The following is a 24,447-nucleotide window of genomic DNA, read 5'->3' as shown; positions in this document are numbered from 1 at the left end:
TAATGTCACCTATTGTAAGTAGTGTTCAAGTAAACAGTAAAAAATGTCTGTCCCTTTATTTGGCTTCCTTTGCATTTGTATTTTCAATTTGCTGAAGACAAAGAGTGTGAATCTTAACTGGTGCTGATTGAAACACTCACATGACAGATGAAAGATCAGCACGAGATCTGGTTTTGACCTAAATATGTTTGAGGTTCCAACTGATTGTGTTGCATCTTGTATCAGATCAAGGACACAACATGTAAATGACTTAACCTTTATTAAAACTTTACATTAATTCATAACTCAATTTAAATACTATTGTGATCGCTAGTTCTCTCTTTACACTACATAACAGTGAATATTAGTTCTCTATGTGCTTTAACTTTATTTTGATTTCCCTTTTATAATCCAGTATCAGCCTTAGGAGTACATACAGTATGCATATAATGTTGCAACATAAATATCAATGTACGTTCTATGCTTTGCAGAACACTTTTGGGTAATAAGTAATTGTAATAGCATTTGTAAGCTTTTGCTAAAGAAATAACCACATGAAGAACCACATTAAGGAAAAAGCAGAAAGCTGGCACATGGCAGCACAAAATCCAGAATGAATGAGCTATTGAAAGCAAGGTGCAATGGTTGGAGTGTTATAACTCGCTGAATAGCATCAAACTGATTAATAAATCTGGTTTAAAAGTGCTCCTAAGAGTTTGGGGTTCTGCAGTTCTCACTCAGGAAATACTTTTTTGTTCATGTTTGCAATCAGTCATCTTTTTTATACAAATAATACCATAGCAGTCAGTGCCTTGGCATAGTAAGCAGCATAATATTCCATCTTTGTCCAAACACATCTTATAAAAATAGAAAACAACTAAAGTGAGAAGACTATTTTCCAGCATGAGGCTACAGTATATGTAATAATCATTTTGTAAAAGTTGATATCAGAAATTTAAGAAGTAGGTTATATATTTCACAGAGTGGCACTAACAGAGTTCAGAAATGCACAACTGGCCCACCAGAGTTCCTGCTCTCTTCACCACCTTAAAGCCTGTCTGGTCACATCTGGTTGGTCACACTGCAGAGTGCTGTGGGGTGACCGAGAGACGGCTTGCAGTCATTGACTGTGCCTGACTCGGTCATGGTGGTGAGTGTGCTGGGAGGGAGAGGACCAACCCCTCCTGACACCTGGCTCCCCCATGGCCTCCACTCTGGTCTGGCCCTCTGGCTCTGCGGGCTGAGGCCTGTGCTTCCAACGGCAGGCCCCTTCCCATCATATGTCTCCCTAACCAATCCATTCAGCACGGCGGACGTCTGGTTCAGGTGCTCAGCTGAGACCAGAGGCTGCCGGTCCTCCTCCTCCGAGATGGCAAACACCGGCACGCTGACGTGGTCTCCCTCGCCTGGGAAATCACGCCTTTTTCCAGCCTGGCCGCTCTCGATCTGACACTGGGTGGAAGAAGAAGAGCCAGAGCTGGGTTCTGAGGGGGAACCCTGGGCATGAGGAACCCCGGAGGCCTTTGTCTGGTCTGCAGTCCCTGATAGCAGACCAAAGCAAGGGCCCGTGAAGCGAGTGCGCCGCAGGTTGCTGGTAGAGTTGAGACGCCGCTGCCTCTGGGCGGGCTGCGACAGCGGGTACGAGGCATTGCTGATGGATGAGTCGGAGATGGTGCTGTTGTCTGCCTTGGCATCCAGGTGAACATCAGAGAAGACCCTCCTGCTGTTGTCCCCTCTGCAGTCAGTGACCAAACTGGATGGGGCCTGGAATGATGCGAGATTTAGACAATAAGACAGAAGGATAGGTGTAAAAATGCTCAAGGTGCTCAGTGCTCAGTATCTTGCTCAAGGACTCAAGGACTACTTCAACATGCGGACTGGAGAACTGGAGGAGTACCACAGAAAGTCAGTAAGAAATCATTTTTGTACTTTTGGTTAACTGACCCTTTAAGTCAAGTAAGAATCCCTGATCAAGACAATTCTGAAGACAATATAACTACATCGGAAACACATGAAATTAGCTGAACTGGGTCTAGCACTGACCACTCTACATCAACTTCACATGTCATGAATGTTCCTGAGTGTAAAAACAAAAGGTTCTAGTACTGACGCTGTCCACCAGCTTGGTGAAGGGACTGGTGGAGTTCCAGCTGCACCACTTCTTATGCAGCTGTGGCAGTGGAGGGAGGAAATCCTGGAAGGTGCGTACGCTCCACGCTCTCGGTCTGGCACAGCCACCGCTGCCGTCCTTGCCGGACCGTGTGCCAGTGGGTGAGGTGGTGGAGTCCGGTGAGGGCCAGTCACCTGCAGGGCTGGGACCAGTGTCACTGTGCCGCAGAAACCTCTCCCGCTGCTAAGACACACAGATTGCATAAATGTAAAAATTAAAATTAACAGTCCATGCCTGTCTGCAGTGGGCACCAACAGAGTGCCTTAAGCAACATACAGTAGCATGTCTACTGGCAACCATATTGTCTTTATCTGCCCGAAAACTGAAACTGAATTTTGTCTCTGTTGACTATGATGCCCAACTGCTCAGTGTCGAGGAGTAAAGACTGTACTTCCAAATTCGAAAATGTGTTCATTTATGAATACCAAGCAATGAAGTGCTGAAAAACTACATGTGTAGAAAACAAACTTTCTCTAGGACAACAAAGGTTACAAGACAAGAGTGGCCTAGAGAGGATAAACAAACTAATTAGGAATGAAGACAACCACACAACATAAATAGCTCACATATCAGAGGTGGCATTATGCTCAAGCACTCAACTGCAGTTACAATGGTCAATGACCTGCACGGAGCAGCAGGCTTGTTATTGAATCACGCACGCATCTTTGGTATTGTGCATCGAGAGACAGACTGGACTCAGACAGTAACACCGCTTTATCTCATTGTTATTGTTAATGTGAATAAAATGCAGATGGATAAAACTATCAGGTAACAAATAACTACATCTCTAAGGATGTACGCCTTATTGCCTAACACTTAAATTGCTGTCAAGAGACAGTAGTATCACTGCATGCAGCGACATAGTCCTTATGGTCGGGATATTAGGAACTGACTGGCTGCCAGTCTGCCGATTACACCTGCCACATTTCCTCCTAACACCTGAATTTATCCCTGCCTGCAGATTGTTGTGTACTACATTCATGGATTAACAAGAGGGAACTGTGCTGATTAGCTTGGCCCACTCAGTCACACAGCCAGCCAGCCAAGCATGTGTGGCTCACGTACCAATCTCAATCATTATTTATTAAGCAAAGTAAAGCTGTCAAGAGAACAGCAGGGGCTTTGGAATGATTTCAGTCACATTTGTGGTGTTGTGTATGCACGACTCTTACCATCTGACCATAACAGGTCCGAATGAAGGACTATTTGAGAGGAAACGTCACTGTATTGAGACTATTTGCTTAAACTAGGAGAGGCTAATTGACAGGTTAGATGTGCAAAGGTCACATTATCCTTCCTGATCAGTCAGCTGCTGTTGATCAGGGGAGGGGGGGGGGGGGGTTATAGGGACTAGAACTAGTCCACATAATCCTTTACACAGAGTCACTAGCAGCTAGCTTTGTCTAGACAAGAATTAGCTAGGGGTTTAAATAAAATGTTCTTTTGGTCGGTAAAGCTCCATGAACACAATGGCAACTTTTAGATTTGACACACACTGTGAGAAATCAGGCACCCAACACAGTGGCTTGCAAACCATAGTTCCAGAGGTGGGGTCTCAGACCCTTTAGGGGTGCATTGAGAGGCCTGAGATACTTAGAAAAATTAGACAGTTGAATTATGTCTTTTACATTTCAAGGAATGTACCAGACCATTTTGATCCAGACTTCTCTGCCTTGATCTCATCACCCTGCCCACAGCAAGAAAGGTTTTAAAGTCTCCTCATTGCTTTATTGTGCCTAAACTGAAGCTCTCCTTCGAAGGGGTCCTTTGCAACAAAATGTTATCAAACGGCTTAATGCATGTCTACAAATCTGAGGGAGTGTGGCATGAAAATACCACACTGACCTGGAAGCTCACCTGGCAGTGACACTGAGAAGATGACTTTGGCATTTTTCAGGGACTTCTGCTGCTGTTAGCCCGAGCAACATTTCTCAAACATTATTTACATGGATGTCTGCATGGAGGACACACACAGGCAGACCACACACTGTGTGCCAAAGCGTGCATGACACACACAGACACACAAACACACACACATACACAATTGGAGCTGGGAATCTGGCTCTGTAGATAATACTCCATTAGCCTAGGCTGCAGAAAAGCTTGCCAGTCCTTCAAAAAGCTGCCAGAGCTGTTTTATGCCAACTCTTATTCCAAGAGAATACAAAAGAGAGCAGAGAAAAAAAATGCTTGGTCGAACCGTTCTTCAACGCTCCTCCCGTCTTTTAATTATCCTCGTTTCCCATTTATGTCCTCATAGTTTTCATAGTTTTAGACAACACCACGAGTACGCCAATAAAATGGTGTCAGTCTTATTAGGAACACTGGGTCAATTCAAAGCAATGAATGCCCTGTCACCTCTGATGTTCATTGGTTCAGGGATCATTTCCCCAAAGCGAGGAGATCACCCACTGAGAGTTTGGCCTTGAGATTAAATAGACAATTTCACTGTCTACTGTATAGCACCATGGCTGCTTTCAGATAAAATCTGTTGAGATGTTGAGATATTTCAGTCTGAACCAATACTGACATGGCCATGCATGTAGATTTTTAGTGCTCCTCAGTGTTTAGCTCTGGACCAAGTAACCTCATTACTAGGTGACAACATAGACAACTGTACTGACATGAATCTAGGCCTTACTGTGTGAGGTGAGAAGGGTAGCCTGCTTGGGCTAGGGGCTGAAGATACAATGAAAACCTCATCTGCACCAAGGTCAAGTTCAGTCAAACCGCTGCAGGAAAGGTCCACCTCTGCACTATGGGAAATGTCACCACCAGCACTGACTGCAGAGAAACAGAAAAAATGCAGACACAAATTATGTTGAGAACACCGATGACAAGAGTGTTTTTTTAACTCCAAACAAAGTACCTCTTTAAAGGAAAACCTCACCTCCCAAATGACCATTTATATATCATTACTCAAACTATAGCAAAACATTTACGAAATCTTTAACAACTCACGCACTATAATCCATGTCTCATGTATCTAGTCGGTATGCTCAGTACTTCCCAAACAGACACCGCTTTCCAACAGGTAACTAAACTGAAAGTGAAACTTAACTACGCTCTCTTCAGCGCCAGACTCCATCGACAAAAACAGTCATTTCACTGTGCTGAACACAGAAGCTGCTGGTCTACCACCTCTTCGATTACTTAGTTTGTTTGTATTGTGTGACTTTGGTAAATCTGAACAAACATTTGAGCATGTGAGAAAAAAAAAAAATCATTCACGAATTCAACGTAACACAGAGTCAGTAATTAATATACAAATCATGTGGAGGGTGAAGTATTAAGAAGTAAGGACTGTTCGCTGCTGAGAAAAGCAGCAGAGCTCATGATGTTGTACTGCAATTTAAATGGCTCAATAGAAAACAACGTTCAGAGTAGGCTAATTTCAACTCCTTCACTGTTTATAAGCTATGTGTTTTGGTGTAAACTCCTTACACCGTGACTGGAGCACACACAGAGGGGGACTGTACTCCCCTGTTGTTCAAAACTACTCCCAGGCTGCTTTGTGGGTTAAATGCCACAACCCACAAATCTCTCAGCCTGGGTTCAGTCCCACTGAGAGAGAGAGAGAGAGAGAGAGAGAGAGAGAGAGAGAGAGAGAGAGAGAGAGAGAGAGAGAGAGAGAGAGAGAGAGAGAGAGAGAGAGAGAGAGAGAGAGAGAGAGAGAGAGAGAGAGAGAGAGAGAGAGAGAGAGAGAGAGAGAGAGAGAGAGAGAGAGAGAGAGAGAGAGAGAGAGAGAGAGAGAGAGAGAGAGAGAGACCTTTGATTGTTCCAGGATCAAGCCTGTGTGCTGCTCCAAAACTAATGCAACTTTCCTTTTCATTGAAAACTCTACACACCCACCCACAGTCATCTACAGAGGGTTCCTCATACACAGTTTGTTTCATTTTAAAGTTATATCTAATGACATATTTATAACACAATAGTGATGCGAAGCCGTAACGCTCATTGTTTGGTAAATCTTTCCTAGGAAAACTCCTGGCAGGCGAGAAAGATTTGCTGTTTTCCATTTCCAGAAACAGCAGTTGCAATTTGCTCTGAATAAATAGAAGAAGTGGGTGGTTAGCGTGAGCAGAGATAACCACTATAGATGAACACAGAAAAGAAAAAGCGCCTCCTAGACATACTCATAAGCAGAAAATCCAATTTCACACTGTATGACTGGCAAGATATCTCCCAGAAACATCACCGCTATTGGGGTACATTCCTCAAACCCTGGGCTGTCACTTTTAAATGACTGCACTGAAACTTTATCAGATCATTGCATTGCCAGGAAATGAATTCATGGTAGGATTTATATTCCTGAAGGTATTATTATCATTCCTAAAATTATTCTTGTAAAAGGTCTAAATGTGTTGTGTATATGTAAATCAAAATGATTGACATCTGCAGTAATGTGCAATTTATGGGCTTGTTGCAATGCAATTTTTGTCATACTGTATATCTAAGATGCTTGCAAGAGGAACTGAGACCAACCAGAGTATAAATTAAGCTTGAATACAAGGACTAACATCATTAATCCAGTATATCGGTTTTCCATCCTGTGTGTGCATTCATGTGTGCGCAGGTGTGTGTTGTCCCAACCTGTGTGTGGCGGGCTGTCGTTGGTTGTTCTCCTGCTCTGTGGTGGCTTCCAGGTTGGCCTGATTCTCGGCCATCAGCTGCAGCTCACTGACTTCAGCCCCCGTGTTCTGGACTCCCTCTGGCACCTACAACATGAGCACACACCACATCGTTCAGCTTATCCACAGTACTTCATCATGATACAGATCATGTTCAGCACAGGTGTTCCCAGAGAGGATCAAAGCTGAGGCAATGTCTTGAAATACACAGAGCCCAGTGCAGCTGCAGTTATCGCAGAATTATGTATACATTGAACATACACGTAAACATATACACACATGGAAATTTCCTTGCCCCTGGATGTCACTCTGTGTGTGTGTATAGGAAGTGCTCCTACTATCTGGCCCTCTGTAACTCTGCATGGTGGCACAGCTTTCAGAGGTCAATATCTCACAAACTTCTGCATGACTCAATACTAGTAGTGATAAGTAAGAAAATGTGTTTTGTGATTAGGGTAGGGCTGCAACTGAAAATTCTTTTCATTATCAATTAATTTGCAGATGATATTTCTCACTCAGTCTTTTGGACTATACATTTTTTTTAATGTAAAAAAAAAAAGGCCAGTATAACTTTCCACAGCACAAGGTCATTTCTTCAAATGTCTTGTTGTCTGACCAACAGTCCAAAACTCAAAGATATTCAGTTAACTATCATACATGACAAAGAAAAATGCAAAATGCATGACAAAATGCATTCACTTAAGGAAAAAAAATCTGCTCCATATTTCTGAATTAGCGAGTTCATAATCTCATAAATTCCTGTTTTTCTGAATAGCAAGATTATGACCTAGTTAATTAAGAAAAAGAAGAGCTGATTTTTTCCAAAAAAACTTTTCTTAAGTTTCTGAGATAATAATCTTGTTATTAAAAAATAGGGCCATTTCTCTGAGTTGGCGATGGCAGTGACTGGTTTGGTCACCTCAGAATTGCATCTTTCTTTTTTGCAGATGATGTGGTTCTGTTGACTTCATCACATCGTGACCTACTGCATGCACTGGGGCGGTTTGCAGCTGAGTGTGAAGCACTCGGGATGAGTCAACAGTGGAAAACGGCAGAGAACCATGCCCCCTCTGGGTTGGGAGTGAGTTACTGCCCCAAGCGAAGGAGTTCAAGTATTGTCGGTACTTGTTCACGAGTGAGGGTAGAATAGAGCATGAGATGGATTGGTGGTTTGGCGCTGGCCTGGGAATGCCTCAGGGTCCCCCCGGAGGAGGTGGAAAGCCTTGCTGAGGAGAGGGGCGGCTAGAATGCTTTGCTCTACCTGCTGCCCCCATAACCCGGCTTCGGAAAATGGATGGATGGACGGGGGGGGGGGGGGGGGGGTTTGAATACATTATGCTTCTGTATGGAACCACAGTGTTTTGGGCAATTTTGCTTTGAAGAAGATGATGAAAATGAAGACCAAAAAAAAAAAAAAAAAAAAAGATTATTTCGTTATTGGTATAATGAGAGCTACAGTTTTTAAATACTTCCTGCTTCATCATCAGGTTGTTCAACCTTTGTTTCAAAACTGCATGACCTGAAGTGAACCTGAGGTGTTGCAGCTCTATGGGGAGTGGAGCTGAAGTGCTACAGCAGTGGACTTCAGTGGCAAAGAAAATTAAAAGAAACGCCCTGTGATCCCAGATAAAGCTCTGTTTTCAGAGGAATGTGTAACTAACAAATAGGACAATGAAAAAGACAGGTAGGGGAGGAGAGAGAGTGACACGTGGAGAGGAAAAAGGGAGAAAAAAATACAGAGAAGTATCTGTACCTCAGAGTTGCTAGATGCACAGGAGCTGGCTCTTTTTGGACACAGTTTGGGTCTGGAAAACATACAGTACCACAGCAATTCAGTTTATAATTACAGACACATCCAAAACCCAGCTTTTATGAATGTCCCCTATTTTTTTCCACTCTTGGCGGAGTTTTCCCAAGAATAAAAATCCCTCTGGTGTTCACAATTTGACCAGAAATGTAAAAATGGACACTATCCCATACAACTGTACTGAAATGGGAGCTTTTTCACATAGTAACCACCTCACTCAATATATACTCGCTCCAGCATACCTGTGGCTATTTCCCCCTCAATAGTTGCTGTATTGTGGTGTTGGATGATGTAGCAAGATGCACCACGATCTTGCAGTCTCACAACTCTAGCATTTCACATAGTGGTTGTAGTGATGCACCGCTGTCACTTTTTCACTTCTGATAGTCATGTCCACTATGTTTTTCCCTATTAATATGAGATTCTTTTACAACTGGGAAAATGACCAATTTCACGTACCTGTTTTTTTTACCATGCTGCTTGCTAAAGTCCATATGAACCAATGAAGCATGCAGAAATACTTCAGCAAGTACCCTCTTATTAAAAATTACTCAGCTGAATGAGTTCATTACCAGCCTCCGGTCATCTGAGGGCAACCCCTGCAGTGACTCTCATTCACCTCTGACCAGAGGGGACCTTGGGAGTTAATCCCACTGCTTTAAACTTGCAAGATCATGCCTAACTCACCAGGCTAGTTGTTTTCCAATGATTTCTGTGAACTCATTTAAATTAATAGGGAACAACTGAAAGAGGAGGAAAAATACAGCTACTGAGGCTACTTGGGCGTTTCACAGTAATGCATTTCCTGGATTCTGAATGATTCGTGTTGTTCTTGCTAATTACACTTTCCTTTTATTGAACACGTGTTTCCAATTTCCCTGTCATTAATAGTGAGAACCTGTGGAGTTATTGTGCCTGAAGGATGAGTTGGAGACATTGAGCTGCATTTGAAATTAACACAAATCATATTAAACAGGGTGTTTCTCACAACAGGCTAAATACTAACGCAAATCTAAACCTTCCTGGATTTTGAATCTGGACCAGTAGAGTAAACCAGTCAGCTTGTCAGAACAGGTAGTATTACAAACCTCCAAACTTAACCCTTCAGCTTGTGTTCATTGTCCCCTGGGATGGACAAGAGGGAACAGCTTGTAAATTACACCTTTTGATTGTCTGACAATGCCACTGGTACCAAACGCACATTGAGTTTTAATTCTCCTTGTTGTCCCTTTTCCCCCTTATTTCCCCGCCCATACACTTTCATGTAGCCTCTGTGTTTTTGTGTACTGGAATTGATGCCAGGTGCTGTACCTTGAATGCCCTGCTGTCTATGGTGAGAATGCCCCACATCAAGGGAGCCGCACAGTTGCAGCCAAACCCAACTAATCACCAAGGGTCACCACATCAGGGACTGAGGCTTCCAGCTGAGTCAACACAACAAAGTAGTGACTGTGTACTTGAGAGTGTGTACATCTGTGTGTGTGCATTTAGTGTCAGACCAGCCCATTTTCATTCATGGAAGAAATCAAAGATAAGACTTGTGAAGTCAGGAGAGTATTCACTGAACACTAAGTTAAACCATGCTAATGGCTCAGAGGCTGTACTTCAGCACAGCAGTGTTTTGAGCTAAATGCTAACCTCAGCATGCGTATATGCTCACCATGACAATGCTAACAATGTTTAGCAGGCAGACTATGTCATGGAAGCAAATTTGCGTTTCCTAGGATAGCGAAGGCAATACCCGCCATACTTTCCCTCTGATTGGCTAGTACTTGTTGCCTTTGTTGGTTGGGTTGGTTAGGTAAAGGTAAAATGAGTGAGACTGATTTGAGCTAGGGTAGGAATGTCAGGTAAGCCAATCAGAGGCAGAGTAAGGCAGAGTAGGGTGGGTTATGCCTACATTATCTTAGAAAAATGCAAATTCGCATAATGTTTACCATCTTAGCCTAACATGTTTGCATGCTCACATCTGATAATAAGCCTTAAAAATAAAATACAGCTGAGGCTAATGGGAATGTTATTAGTTTAATAGGTTTTTGGCCACTGGACAACTTAGAATTTCAACCTGATGATTCGAATAGATGTAAATGGATAGAATCACCAAATAGTCATAAGGTTTCACCCTCTGGGGACATAGATGTGTGTGCCAGAGTTAAGTCAGTGAACCTGAATGTTGTTCAGACATTTCAATCTGCACCTACAAATATGTGAACCAGCTGAGGACACGAGTGGAAAAGTCAGAGGATCATGAAAATTACTAGAATTTATCCTCTGGGGACCATGAATGTCTGCAAAAAAGTATTAAGTTGCATTCCATGTAGTATTTGTTGAGCTATTTGCTCTGAAACAAAATGGTGGGCTAAATAACCAACTAAGATCCCCATCTTTTGAACCATTGTTTCATACAATTTTGCATTATATAAAACATTAAACAAATGTTTGCCCTCTGCTTTGAATGAAAAAAAAATGCATATAAGATTAGCAACATATAAACGTTTTCCACTGCTTCATAAGAATAATCATAACATATCTCTGTGGTGGTTGATATTTATGAATCAACAAAAGCTTCACCTGGTGGCTGGTTTTTGGCCTTTATAACTGTTCTGCTGGGAAACCTTGGTTCCTGGCATTTATGTGGATGCTACTTGACACGTTCCACCCACCCAAACACCATTGCAGACAAAATAAACCCCCTCATGGCAACAACACTTGTCAATGGCAGTGGCCCCCCAGCAGGACAGTGCACAGAGCCACGCCACAAAAACTGCTCAGGAATGACCTGAGGAATGTGAGAGACAGCTCAAGGCGTCGACCTGGCCTCCAAATAACCCAGATCCCAATTTGATCGAACATTCGAGGGACGTGCTGCTACCCCAGAGGTACCCCCGATCCACAGTGGGTGCTCCTTGGACTGGACTTGGCTCTGACCTGTCAAGGCATGGACACAGGACCTCTGGAGGGTGTCCTATGGTGTATGGCATTAGGGCATTGGCTTCAGATCTTTTGAGTCCTGTGGGTTGTGAGGTGGGGTAACAGTACGCCCCATAGATGTTTGATCAGATCGGGATCCAGGGAATATGGAGAACAGGTTGACGCCTTGAGCACTTTGTCACATTCCTCAGGTCATTCCTGAGCTTTTTGTGGCTAAGCATGGCGCATCGTCCTGCTGGGGGGCCACTGCTACTAAGGAGTGCCGTTGTCTGTGTTATTCTTTTATCTTTATGATCTTGTAAATAAAGTTATTCCATTTCTGTTACCTGAAAATGATGCAGAGAGCACTTGTAAGTATCATTGCGAAGAAGGCAGCTCCACTCACAGCAGCCAGCAGAGAATCTACCTTGCTGGCTGTGGTAGCGGAGGCACGGTGGTCCCCCCCTGGCTCGGTGAGGTTGTGGTAGTGGAAGAGAAGAGCGAAGCCACGGCCCCAGTGGGTGGTGGTGATGAGCTCCATGATGACCTCCACCATCTCCTGGCTGGAGCCGAAAACCAGCTGGCTGCTGGGAGGCCGGTTGGACCCGCAGAACCTTGAGGAGAAGGTGATAAGGTCTGAGATGTACAGGACATCGTGGGGGCAGGCGTCAAGCACTGAGTGCTGGGTTTCTGGGCTTTCAGCTGGAGTGTCAGTGGAGTGTGGTGATGCAAGGGTGGTCTCCTCCACAACTGGGCTTGGGTTAGAACTGGGGTTGAGGTCTCCCCTAAGGTGAGACGAGGAGGCGGAATTGACAGCCTTGTCTCCTGGAGGCACAGCCCCCGATAGAAGGAGGAGAGAGGGAGGAGGTGGCGAAGATAGGCCAGAAGAGGCATCAGCTGATCTTTTGGCAGAATTTGATACTTTGGCAATCTCCATCTTTGTGGACTGCTCCTGGACCACTACTTGCTTGACCTCACCATCTTGGGAGGACTGCTGAGTCTTTGTGACAAGGTCTGCACTCTGAAGCATGGGATCTTTAGCTGCTGATGAACTTTCATCTGCTGCTAAGCTGCCAGGAGTCAAAGTCACCTCTTCGTCTGCCTCTTCCTCCTCAAAACTAGAGATAGCAGAGTACTGAGCAGCAGAGTCATGGCTTTCAAACACATCAAAGTCAAATATCTCCAGAATTAGCTGGTAATCAACAGGCACAAAGAACTGCCAAACGCAATGTGTCCCAGAGGAGTAGTTGTAGGGGAAGCCGGGGGACAGAATGAGGCCTTGGACATCCACCACATCCACCCTGGCACCACAGTCAAAGTATACCTGCAATATGAATCACATTAAGTTAGTCAAGTCATCATTTAAAACATGCTTTTAAGGTTAAAGAAGATAACTTTTATAAAAATATTTTTGTCATATTTGGTGAAACTGTCACTATATACTGACAGTAGTACTTTATGTGTAAAAATGTGGTTCCTCCTAATGCTCCTAATGGCATTTGCAAGAATCCTCCATGCCTGAGCAAAAACAACCTATCAGAGCCAGGAGGACTCTAATGCATGTCAACCACTGCTTGTGCACATGCTGCACTGCCAACAACAGCATACACTGCAAAGACAAGTAGACAGAAGAAGTCCAACGACAGCATCCTTCTGTCAAAGTAAAAGCAAGCTTCTTGTCAGCCCAGTCACCAGAAGAAAATGCTGGCAATTTATATTACAAACTACGGATATGTTACAGTCGAACGTTTCATACATATCATATCAACATTTCTAAACTGACATAGTTCTGATTACATATATATCAGCTGACTTTGTCATTGCGAGGTGGAGGGGATGGTGCTTGAGACCAACAAACAACAAAACCAGTTGTTTTTTGTCAGTCTTCCTCTGTTTACTTGTCTTTGCTGTGTGCACTGACATGCATTAGAGACTTCCCCTGGCCCTGATTGGCTGTTTTCGCTCAGGCACGGTGGATTCTGCAAATGCTTTTAGGAGCACTAGGAGGAACCCGATTTTTCTCACAGATTATCTGTCTACTGTGCTACTGACAGGATACAGTGACAGTTTCAGCAAATATGACAAAAATGTATTTTTATAAAAAGATACCAACTGAACCTTTAAAGACCAAAGAATCTCACATTTTAAGGTTTATTTTAGGCACTTAACTGACGCCCCTTCTGAGAGTGACAATTAACCTGAGTCATACAGCTTTGCAGGTAGAGCTCAGCACAAACACTGCCAAGGTTAGGGCTTCTGATTCCCACTGGTGCCACCCATGTGAGCATTCATGTTATTCTTCTGTTTTAAAGTGTTGACCACTATTATATTATACTCTGCCCAAATTCTAAGATGAGTCATGTATTCAGATAATAGCCATGAAGTGATTAAGTTCTCTATGTAAAAGGCACCAAAAACCAAGGTACCTATCAGCAAATAATACACTGGACTTGTGGTCTGATTACTCACTGACATAAACCGGCCTGAAACTGAACTATTCAACCCTTCTGTTCTGCCTTTATATCAAAGCCTGTGTTTTGCCTGCTTGGGTAACCCTAGGGAGGGTTTTTCTTCAAACATGCTGGCTGTAATTCTTCCCAGGTGTGCAAGGATGTAAGGGGGACCTGAGATCTAAGCAGAGGCAGATGTGTGGCTGGGCCGGGGAGCTGAGGACCAGACCTTTGTAGGAGGCCTGTGTGTTTATGAGCTTTCCTGTTGGCCTCAGTTCTGGACTGTGGGAATGACCCAGACTGGCAGACCCCCATGCCAGACAGGTAACAAACCCAACACCCGCAGGGTACACTTGTCTTGGACTGGGCACTTGTCTTGGACTGGGCTAAAAGCAGATCACTTTGAGAATGCAGTTTAGATGGGAGGGGAGAAAGAGGGCAACAGGGACACTGGGAAAAGTAAAGTCTTTGGAGCCAGACACGCACTTTGATTGCTCCATGGACCATCTATCCCCGTCTAAATGCATTCCTCAGCCGGCAGATTTTCAGTGGCAAAATCTATGTGTAACTTTCAATCACAACTGGAGGAGAGGACGTCTCGCTCAGCCCTCTGGTCATCAGGGTCAAATCTAACACTGTCTCCATAGTTGATACAGCTGACAGCTTCACAGCCAGGCCGCAGCATCTAACAGAGACATGGGAGGTCAGAGAGGGCAAAAAGGGCAGCATGACCTATGTAACTAAAAGAAAATATGTGTGTGAGTGTGTGTGTGTGTGTCTTCTGTGTTAGAAGTTAGATGTTAAAACATATTGCATTCTGACTGATTTTGTTCTGTTATCGGAATTTGATTAAAGAGAAGATGATCAAAAATCACCATCTGTCCTGCCCCTCACCCATGAGCTCATACGATATAGTACAAAGTTGACAAGCAACATGCCACAGCTGAACTCTCCTTTGACTCTTAAATTACATGATACACAATGACCAATTCTAGTAGCTGTTTTTCTGGTTTTTACAGTACAAGCCATAATTTTCTAATTACATTACAAACAGGAGTATCATTAAATACACTGAACTGTTTATGGCATGTGAGTGACAGTACCTCAGTGAAATATTTGCTTATTCTTCCTAATATTAAAAAACTGTATCATGTAATGTTTATTTTTTCAATTACCACAATACCAATGTAAATTTTGATCATGAAAGTCCTTTAACATAATTGTATTTTGCTGTTTTTCTCCTTGACTTACATTTGGAAGCAATTACTTTGGCACATGGCATGCTACACTTGTGCTTCCTACACACTTACTAGAAATTAATGTACTCCAGCAAAGAATTACACGGGTGACATTTGAACGGGCCAAATGGCATTCCTGCTGAGGCTGGGGAGAGTAAGCCGATTTGGGGTTAGCAGTGTTTGCAGCGAGGTTGCGCAATGAGGGGAACCACTTCACAATACGGGGGCATAACAAGGGGGAAGAGAAGGACAGCGTGTCCCCTTTTAGGGCAAGAATGACCAATGGTGGGAGAATATATGTTTGTTCATACTGCTGCCTTTACTCAACCTTCCCTGAAGACTTTCACTTTGTTTTCAACCTGTTTTTATCCAATTCAACTTTAAAAAAATAGTTTAAAAAAAATAGATGTTGCAAATAATGCTCGTTTATGAATTAACAGTCTCTTGTATGATGTGAAATCCTGCTTCTGATGAAAGAGAACTGTGTCATGGACAGAGACTGTGTCATCTCTCCCACCAGGAGGAGGCGGCTGGGAGGTCCCCTTCACCCTGCCTGGGATGCATGCTAGACTACACATGAAAGGGCCCCAAAGTGCCACAGTGTCGAATGGAAATGGGACATTCTTATAATACCAAACATCTCAGTTCTGTTACATCACAGGCTGCTCCACTGGCAGGCCGCTAATTATTCAAGGATGCCTTTTCTCATGGCGAAACAATGGGCCGCAGTGCCGTTTTGGTGAGCCACTCCGCATACAGGGAGGGCAGATAATATTTTAATGAAGTGATGCTAATAAGTACAAGGCAAGCTGAAAGTTTACATAAGAGCCGGCTGCTCATTGCGCCCCAGTTGTGCCAGTGACGGGGGCTTCCCTGGACAAAAGTAGATCAACAAAGCACATAATTGTCTGAAATGACTTGCTCAGTGAAACATCAGACCAGCTGCTGTCATTACTGAGGGGCCCCTGACAAATGGTATTGTTCTAGCGTTTTCACTTTGCGTCAGTTCATCTTTTAAAAAAAAGGTGTTTCAATCACATTCCATGATGGAGTTCATAGGTCGGTCTAATTATCACAGAGACAACTTTAAATCTACTGACTGATGTCGCAGAGCTGATTTATTTGTATAGTACCATTATATTAAAATAGTATTTTTAAAATTTTGTTTAAATGTCATTTATCATTAAAAATATTATTTAAAAGTAACCTGTGAGAGGTTGTAATCTATGTAAATGGAAGGAAGTGGTCAGAAAAAAGATGAGAAATAAACAAAAAGAAAAAATAGTACTCTGCTGTTAAAACAGTGTATCTGAGCATTAAACTGAAGAAAAACATAATTTAAATCTGTTATAGAAAAAGCAATTTTTAGTTTTTAGCCCTCTCTTATGGGTATAAAGATGAACAAGCCAAAAAACACGACTTGTCAGTACACCTTTATTTGACAAAACAGAAGCCTGCAGTCTGACCCAACTGTTGGCTGTAACATGGATTTTTTTTTTTTTTAAACCACCCAGGCTGACGACACCGCTGTGAAAACTCTGCAACACGAGCTGGCTTCTGCTGAAGTACTGTTAATACACACAAACACACACTCACACACTCTGCCTCTCATGCACAAACAGCCCCGGACTGGCTCATAAACAGGCAGGCGGGCCCCTCAAAAGGGGGCAAGAATCCTCACCAGCCCTGTTTACTGGAGGAGAAAAGTGACACTGCTTCACAGGCAAGCGCTTGAGCAGTAGCAGCAGCCCCACTCAGGATGCTTATAATCACACTCTATTTCTCAGGTCTGGACTGATATAAAAACAGCACAGCTTTGTGGACCAATACCTGAACTAATTTTCCATTATCCTTAATTTAATCATGTAGTCTGATAGATCTGAGTGATACAGAACTGAGGAGAAAAAATATTAAGTCACAACATATCAGAACAGACATAAAAAGTTATTGCTAAAATAGTAAATGTCAGAATATATGCTGTAATATCAATTATGGGAATGAGACAAATCTTTCCACAAATTAAAGCTGGATCAAGATTAGGAGTTACACTAATTTTTATCAGAATAAAAAGCACTTTTTCTCAAAGTGCAACAAATGTACAGGAATTCCCCTGAGTTGCACCGGAGCTGAAAGATACAGAAGTCTCATACAGTGATGCAGTATGCACTGACACAAGAGGACAGTGTTTGCATGGTAAACAGAATACCAAAAATGTTATAAACTCCTCCACTTTCTCAAAAAACATTATTTTCACATATATCAATCATAGACAGAAACATGCAGCTAAAAACAAGTTTGAAATTAGTTGTATAACAGAGTCAGCAGCTGCAGCTCAATGTCAGCAAAATGCCCCATTTGTGTTTTTAGTATATTTCACACTGCTGCCTCCAATTGCACAGACAGAAACGAAGCTCCTTGAGGTCATTCTGCACAGCTGTGAAAAGCACTGATACTCGAGCCCAGGATTTATCACATATCTCCCCTGTGATGTCAATGCCTCTCCTGATGGGCTCATGTCAGCGGCTGTAGTTCAAGCCAGGGTGAATTTACAAACAACTGGTGTGGCGGCCTGATTAAGCCCAGGCATTTCTAGGGTCGCCCTCGTTGGCCACTGTGGCGCTGGCTCAGCACATTTACACCACCGTGTGCATCCTGGGTGACTTATGAAAGACCTCTTTGAGCCGTTGCATGTTTGATCAACATTTTTATTTACAGAGCCATCACGGGACATTTACTGTAGCCTGCATGGAAAAGTGGAATGCTGGAAATTATTACTGCTGTGGTCCTCAAACTCGCACAGACATGTGACTGGGTGAGCAAGAGGACAGGCAGATGCAGGCTCACTCTTCCATGTTTGTGGCGTGAAGACCATTAACATATTTCCTCTAAAAAGAGCTGCTGCTGCTGCTGTGGTAGCTGTTAAAGCTAGTCTGTGGAACCCTGTGGTGAATCATGACCTTATCTCCATGGTGGTTTGGAGAAATCATTTCCAGATTTTGGAATGTGATCCATGATAATTAGTCTTTTCTTTCAGCACCTCAGTGAGAAGCCTCGTCATGTAGGCTGGCCTGCACTGTACTGACACAGTTAAACTGCAATCAATCACAGTCTAAATGGACACAATAACATTTCCGAGGACAACCACAGCATTTAAATCACCAGACAAGCTTATTTTTGAATATCATCTCAACACTGATAACCCCTGAACTACAGCCCATTAGCTTAGCTGTTTTGATGCATAGACTTAGCACCAGTATGTGGCTCTCCTGTGTCAACATTACATTCTAGTCACAGAACTAAGCATTTGATTTTCCTTCTGTTCTCAAGGTATTTCAAGAATCCACAAAAACTTCTAACCATCTGGCTGAAAAAATATCCCCTCTGCTGCACAACAAGAACAATTTTTAACCTGTTCCTCAAGTTGCATTTCTATTTCCTATAAAGGAAGCTGGAAATTACACGTTACCTTGCTCTTTTTTTTGGTTCAAGAAAAATATGAATGTGTTGTTTTGTTTGACAAAAGAAAGCAAAAGAAAGTAATATCAATATAGGCAAGGATAAGTGATTAATGACTGTGATTAACATGTTTGGATATTTATAACCCTAGGAAAACTGTTATACATGACTATTTTATGTTTGTTTTATTTTGTTATTTCTCATTTTTCTGTATTCCCGTTTCCATCTGCCCCCACATATGCATCGTATGTCACACCTTGTTTTTTTTGTACTGCCTTTTGTATCAATAAAAAAAAATGCTGTGAAACAAAGGCAATGTGTTAAGGTGTGTGTGTTCTGTGAGTAACTTAAGGGCAGAACAAAATTAAACTTGTCTGTTTTGTAGGCTCTTTGCAAGCCGCCGTCTGCACTCTGCCAAAGACTGGTTACGAGGTACAGTCAAAGAGGCATCATTCTATGACAGCAAACAACTACCTAACTTAATTTCAGGAGTAACATTCTCCCAGTTGTACTTTTACTGATATCATATCAATAATTTAAACTCATAAACTTTTTAATTTTGAAACAGGACCTTCAGTTTTTTGATTAAGAAGCTTGTGGAAAAAAAAGTGCCAAATTTAGAAGGCTACAGCAGTTATTTCAGTGTGTCGGATAAATATTCAATCAACATGTCTCGAATGTAAGTATCAGATCAGACTTTGTATGGGCAACTACCCCAATATTTAATGACTTGGATTGGGATCTGGGCCACAAAACAAAAAGGATCTCTCCACTTCGGTACTCTCACACCTTCTAAAGAGGAAAGTAAAATAAATGCAGCTCCGCAAGCTACTTCTATTTTCAAAGTTAAAAATCAGCCATTAACTTCATGCTGTGTGACCTTTTTAACATTAGGCGGCCACTTGAAAACTCCATTCAATACCAACAACATCAGCATCTTAGAGTTTTGATACTACCATAGATAGTATAGAAATGAAGTTTGTTTTCTATCAAACAACCTGCTGCATCTGCAACACTCACAGGACATCTTTCCCTCCCTCTTTGTCTAACTCTGTCCATCACTCTGTCTCCGGCCCTGACTTTTGCATCCCATCTCCTCTAAAGTCCCTCTGCGGTTCACCAACTCAAGGGGACATTTTTATCTGTTGACAGACTGTGTGTGTATCTGTTGTCAGATAATTCATGGGAGGAATAAGCAAATTCACAGTACACTGGAGTCCTGAATGTCCCCTCTTTCCATTGCAAATAAAACCTAACGAAAGACAGAGTGAAGCAACAAAGCAAAGATCAAAATCACTCTCCCTTGTCCACAGCACTGAAATGTGGACTTACAGGCTTGGATGCCTCCCATTTTTTTTTCTGAGGGGGATAGAATAAATTCCAAGCTTGTTTATGCTGTTCCAAAAATCAACTTAATACAAAAGGGGAGCGGAGGACAAAGACATCATTTACCGTGTCCCCTCAGGCAGATAATTGCAAAGATAGTGAGCACCCTATGCACACAGGAACTAAAGCTGGAGACGCTGACAATTCAATATACCAAAGGTTTTTGTTGTCTAGTTCTAAGAATTGTGCTGCTGAGCCGCCATTGTCCATCAGTGGAAGAGGATGACTCTTGACAGGTGGAAGCTTCTAACTGGAAATCTGGTTTTGATGTCCTAGAGGAGATCTGTGTCAAGGGTAATCCTTCTGTGTTCTGACACCAGCCCCTGCCCCAAATGGGGACATGTTGGTGCATCGGATGAATCAAAAACAGAAGAATATGGGATTGGAAGACTGACTGGGTGATGTGCTTTACAGTTGAGATGCTTCGCTTAACAAGTCTGCTACAAAGTTTTGCAAGAAATTGCATAAAATGTGACGAGCACCCATGTCATTTTAAGAATGGCGCTGCTTATTTCCAATTCCAAGACCTTAGGGATAACATACAGCCAAGCATCTTTTCAGCCTGAGAAGCATTCACCTGTTAGTTTGCCTTCCACGGCAACTTGTAATTGTAAAACAATGTCAATTACATCAATTTAGAAAGTTCCTGCCCCAACAGAGACAGCTGAGACTGCCACAAATAGACATACCATAGTGGTGATCAAATCACATACTAATAAATACATGCTCTAGCTATCATTTATAGTGTTTTCTGCTCTGAGCAATGAGGTATCACTTTCCCTTTCTTCACAAGCAAGTACCAAGGCCCACCCCTGCCACTGTCTATGTAAACATGACTGTTCCAGGCGGCTGACAACATACATCAACAAGTCCTGCCATCCTCAGTTACATGTGCAGCTATTCCTATGCTGCAGGTATCCATATAAACCTAATAATAAAGAGACACTTCAGGTTATGGCATCCCAACAACTTTTATGCCTCAACCAATTAACTCTAAAGCACCCATTCACATCTAAGCCTCACTAACCTGGCAAGAGCTTTGACTCTACCACAGGAGAAGCTAAAACATGTCCAACATGAATCACAGACTGATTGAATGGAAAACATGCCCCAGAAGCAACCCCTGACTGTTTGGGTTCCTGATTTATCGGAGACAAACTTTTGATCATGAACTCCTCGCATGTCAGAGGCAAAGCTTGGGAGTTCGCCTCAATGGGTATGAGAAGTAGCACAACACAAGGTTTACATGCTCTCAATGTGGTTCTCATTTCAGCAGTTTGGACTCTGCATGCCATTGTCTAACTCTGTGAAGTGCAGCAACATCAAAACATGCCCGTGCCATCAAAACATCCCCTAAAAAGCCTAAGAGGATATAAAGTCCCAGGAAGTTTGGGAATTTTTAAATACAGTTTCAAATCCTACTTTCACATATTTACAGTGAATGGCAAAGGTTAGTCAGCATGATGTAAGGTGATTAAAAACTCTGGGTATGGCTAAAGTTTAGGTTTGTTTTTCTAGATGTCACTGTATAAAGCACATAGGACACTTGGGTAGAACTAAATACTGAAACTGAACTTGAACCTTAAAATGCAAACTGTAAACATTTCAGTTCACTTACAGTAGTCTACAGGCAACATGAGGCGGATGTGTTGCTAATTGTTATGGACAGAGCTGTTTCAAACACAAGTAGACTGCAGGACCATTTTGATAACCTGTTTGTGCAATATATTTTGTTTCCTAAACAAGTTTCGCAATTCCAGAGGCAACGTGAGATTCTACTTTGAGAAGGTGGTGTTACGTCCTGTGCTGTTGTCAAACAGAGCGTGCGCAAAACTCAATTGTAAAAAATGTAAATTTAAATGTTCGTCGCTATCTGCTTAACTTTTTCACACTGTAATACATAAGCTTTGACGTTTTTCGAAGCACAGTGGTCTTCAGACATAGTCGGCATAAAAGTTAGCTAACAAAAACAACAGTATTAAACTGTATTAAATGTTAACTTTTAAAATTGGGCTCAATACGTACTTACCGCCTCTTGCTATAGCCTACAACCGTGTGCTGTATTTTCGTAGTACAAAACTGTTGACAGAACACCCGACCTACATTTAAATTTAAAATTTAGCTGACCCAAGTATTCCTGTGTGTATCAAATGCAAGCCGAAATAAATGTTGGCAACTAAGTTGTCTTAAAATAACTTGCTTGAAGTCCCTTGTGCACAGAGCGTTTGTCGAGAATAAACTATTGTTGAATATCACGATTTACAAAGGGAGTTCGTGGCTTGGTTCTCTCCATACATGTGAGCACGGCACTCAAGAGGGCTGGAGGTAAAGCTTGTGAATTATTGTCAGCTTATTGTCAACAAATGTCAACTTACTTTCTGTGCAACGCATCCCATCACGAAGAGTAGATATGTTGTCATAAAAGCCTGGGCCCCAAGCGACGTAACACAACTCATTTTCCTCTGATTGTTCCTGTTTAATGCAACGCACAGTGAACCGTATCCCGCTCCTCTGCTTCCCTCTCATTCACCTGAAGTATCGGGAGCGCGCGTCCATCGTTCATGGGCGAACTCGAACACAGCACCAAACCCTTGGCTAAAAACTCTCCTTATTGGCTTTATATTAACTTCACTGTTATTTCTGTGAACTTTATTTTAAAAAACAAATTTAAAAATAACAATATCATTGTATAGTGTGTGACTAGCTCAAGCCAGTGCAGTTTATGGTGGTCTTTAGGTCTAGCTGTTATATTTCTATAGCCTAATATTCCTTCCTTCTCCCAGTCCAGCAGATACAGAAAAGCTACATAAATTCTGCAAGTTCTACAATCTAAAAGAATGAAGGAATATGAATTGACAATTATTTCATTTTTCTGTCAGAGCCTGGGTAAATCAAAGCAAACAGATTGTTGTACAATAATTCATGAATAATTTTTGCACACATGAATCTTTTTTCCATCTTGTTTGGAGCTTCATGTAAGCTTGAGCTTCATTGTCAAGGTGAAATCAAGGTTAAATATATGACAGATCTTTGTGTCAGTGTATTTATCTTTTGAAATATCCCCTTATTTGACTGATAAGCTCTTTAATAGCCAAGACTGTGCACCTTGTTTATGGTTGAATTCAAAATATCAAATATTAAAAGACAATTACAAATATCACATCAACTTTAGACACTGAGCTAATACTAGGCCAGAGACTTTTTTTTTAAAGATATTTTCAGGGGCATTTTGCCTTTAATGGACAGGACAGGTAAGCATGAAAGGGGGACTTTTATGAGAGCTTTAAGGTGTAGGATAGATGACGCAGTTGATAAAGGTAATATGTTCTTCTAATATCTATAGTGATAGTTCAACGTTGTACCAATTACTCTCCTTAGAGGTTGAGTTTCAAAATATTATATGGGAAAACACAGGTAGGCCTGCATACAAAGTCTTCAAATCCATCCTGGTTGCGTCTTTATAAGAGCACCACATGTAAGGGACTCAGTTGCTAAATCTAATTTTTCACACCTAAACCAAGTACCTCTGTTAGTGACATTAAAGAAAGTAACAAAGTGTGGGAGATGCACAGTTTGATTTTACTCCCAAGTGCCACTCCTTCAACCACCCACACACGATCTCAGATAGGAATCCAAGCTATTATCTCACATACCACTCTAAATGTGACTTGACCTTTTGACAGGCCTTTGTAGGCAAAACTAGCAGAAAGTTAAATACTCTACTTAATTTAGTGAATGCAGAATAATGCAGGGAAAGATGTCTAAACAATCTATTTCCTAAGAACGAAGGTTAGTAGCAACACAGACTGGAGGTGCTCACTCAAGAAGGTTTTGCACCTGTCATATCATTCTGATGGCTTACGTTTTGGACTGCAGAAAAAAAGAAATATTAGTGGTAAGATATTGTGAGGTACATGTGATGTTTACTGACCATCCACTAGTGCTGTAACTAAGACAGTGTCATTCTTGATAGTACCACTAGATGACACCAAAGTAAGACAGTTGAAATCCTCCTCATTGGCTTTGAATCAGTCTTTTAAAATAAAAGTGGATTTGGCCTTATACTTTTCATTTGCATTAAACAGTGACTAGTTTGGCATGATGTAATTTGACTGGAGACTTTTATTATATATGTCTGACACTTGATACCCTGCACATGGATTGGGTGCAAGTATCTTATATAGGCCTACACATATACCACCCTCAAGGGTGTTTGTAGCTGGGGTTTGCGATCTGTGATGTGTCTTGTTTATGTATGTATGTAGCCTACCTGATGGAAAAGGGTGAAGGTGTTGTTTAAGCATGGGTGGCGAGGCTTAAAGCTCAGGGAGGGATTTGGGGGTCCTGTGCCAGAAAATTTTAAGCATTAGGCATTTAATTTCTTGCATTGTGCTGAATTTATATGCATTAGTGTGTGCAT

At 42.1% G+C, this 24,447-nt stretch overlaps 1 protein-coding gene across 1 annotated transcript; it reads right to left on the bottom strand.

Moving 5' to 3' along the window:
- Window positions 1-41: 41 nt before the first annotated feature.
- LOC117252611 (uncharacterized) lies at window positions 42-22,563 on the bottom strand. The gene is made up of 7 exons (XM_078170910.1): window positions 22,403-22,563; window positions 11,845-12,821; window positions 8,534-8,585; window positions 6,743-6,867; window positions 4,791-4,929; window positions 2,090-2,332; window positions 42-1,743 (listed from the first exon to the last, which is right to left on the bottom strand). Exons 1-7 carry the CDS (start codon window positions 22,481-22,483, stop codon window positions 1,042-1,044), a joined length of 2,319 nt encoding a protein of 772 aa, XP_078027036.1. The 5' UTR covers window positions 22,484-22,563; the 3' UTR covers window positions 42-1,041.
- Between the last annotated feature and the right edge of the window lie 1,884 nt (window positions 22,564-24,447).

This window comes from Epinephelus lanceolatus, chromosome 9 (assembly GCF_041903045.1).
Source record: "Epinephelus lanceolatus isolate andai-2023 chromosome 9, ASM4190304v1, whole genome shotgun sequence".
NCBI lineage: Eukaryota > Metazoa > Chordata > Actinopteri > Perciformes > Serranidae > Epinephelus > Epinephelus lanceolatus.
This window is presented reverse-complemented; position numbering and strand designations above follow the sequence as displayed.

Coding starts and splice junctions, on each gene's coding strand:
- LOC117252611 (XM_078170910.1), bottom strand. CDS start 22,483: ATGAGTTGTGTTACGTCGCTTGGGGCCCAGGCTTTTATGACAACATAT. Junction 12,822..22,402: donor TGGGATGCGTTGCACAGAAA/GTAAGTTGACAT, acceptor TTCATATTGCAG/GTATACTTTGACTGTGGTGC. Junction 2,333..4,790: donor TACCCTTCTCACCTCACACA/GTAAGGCCTAGA, acceptor TGTGTGTCTTAG/CAGCGGGAGAGGTTTCTGCG.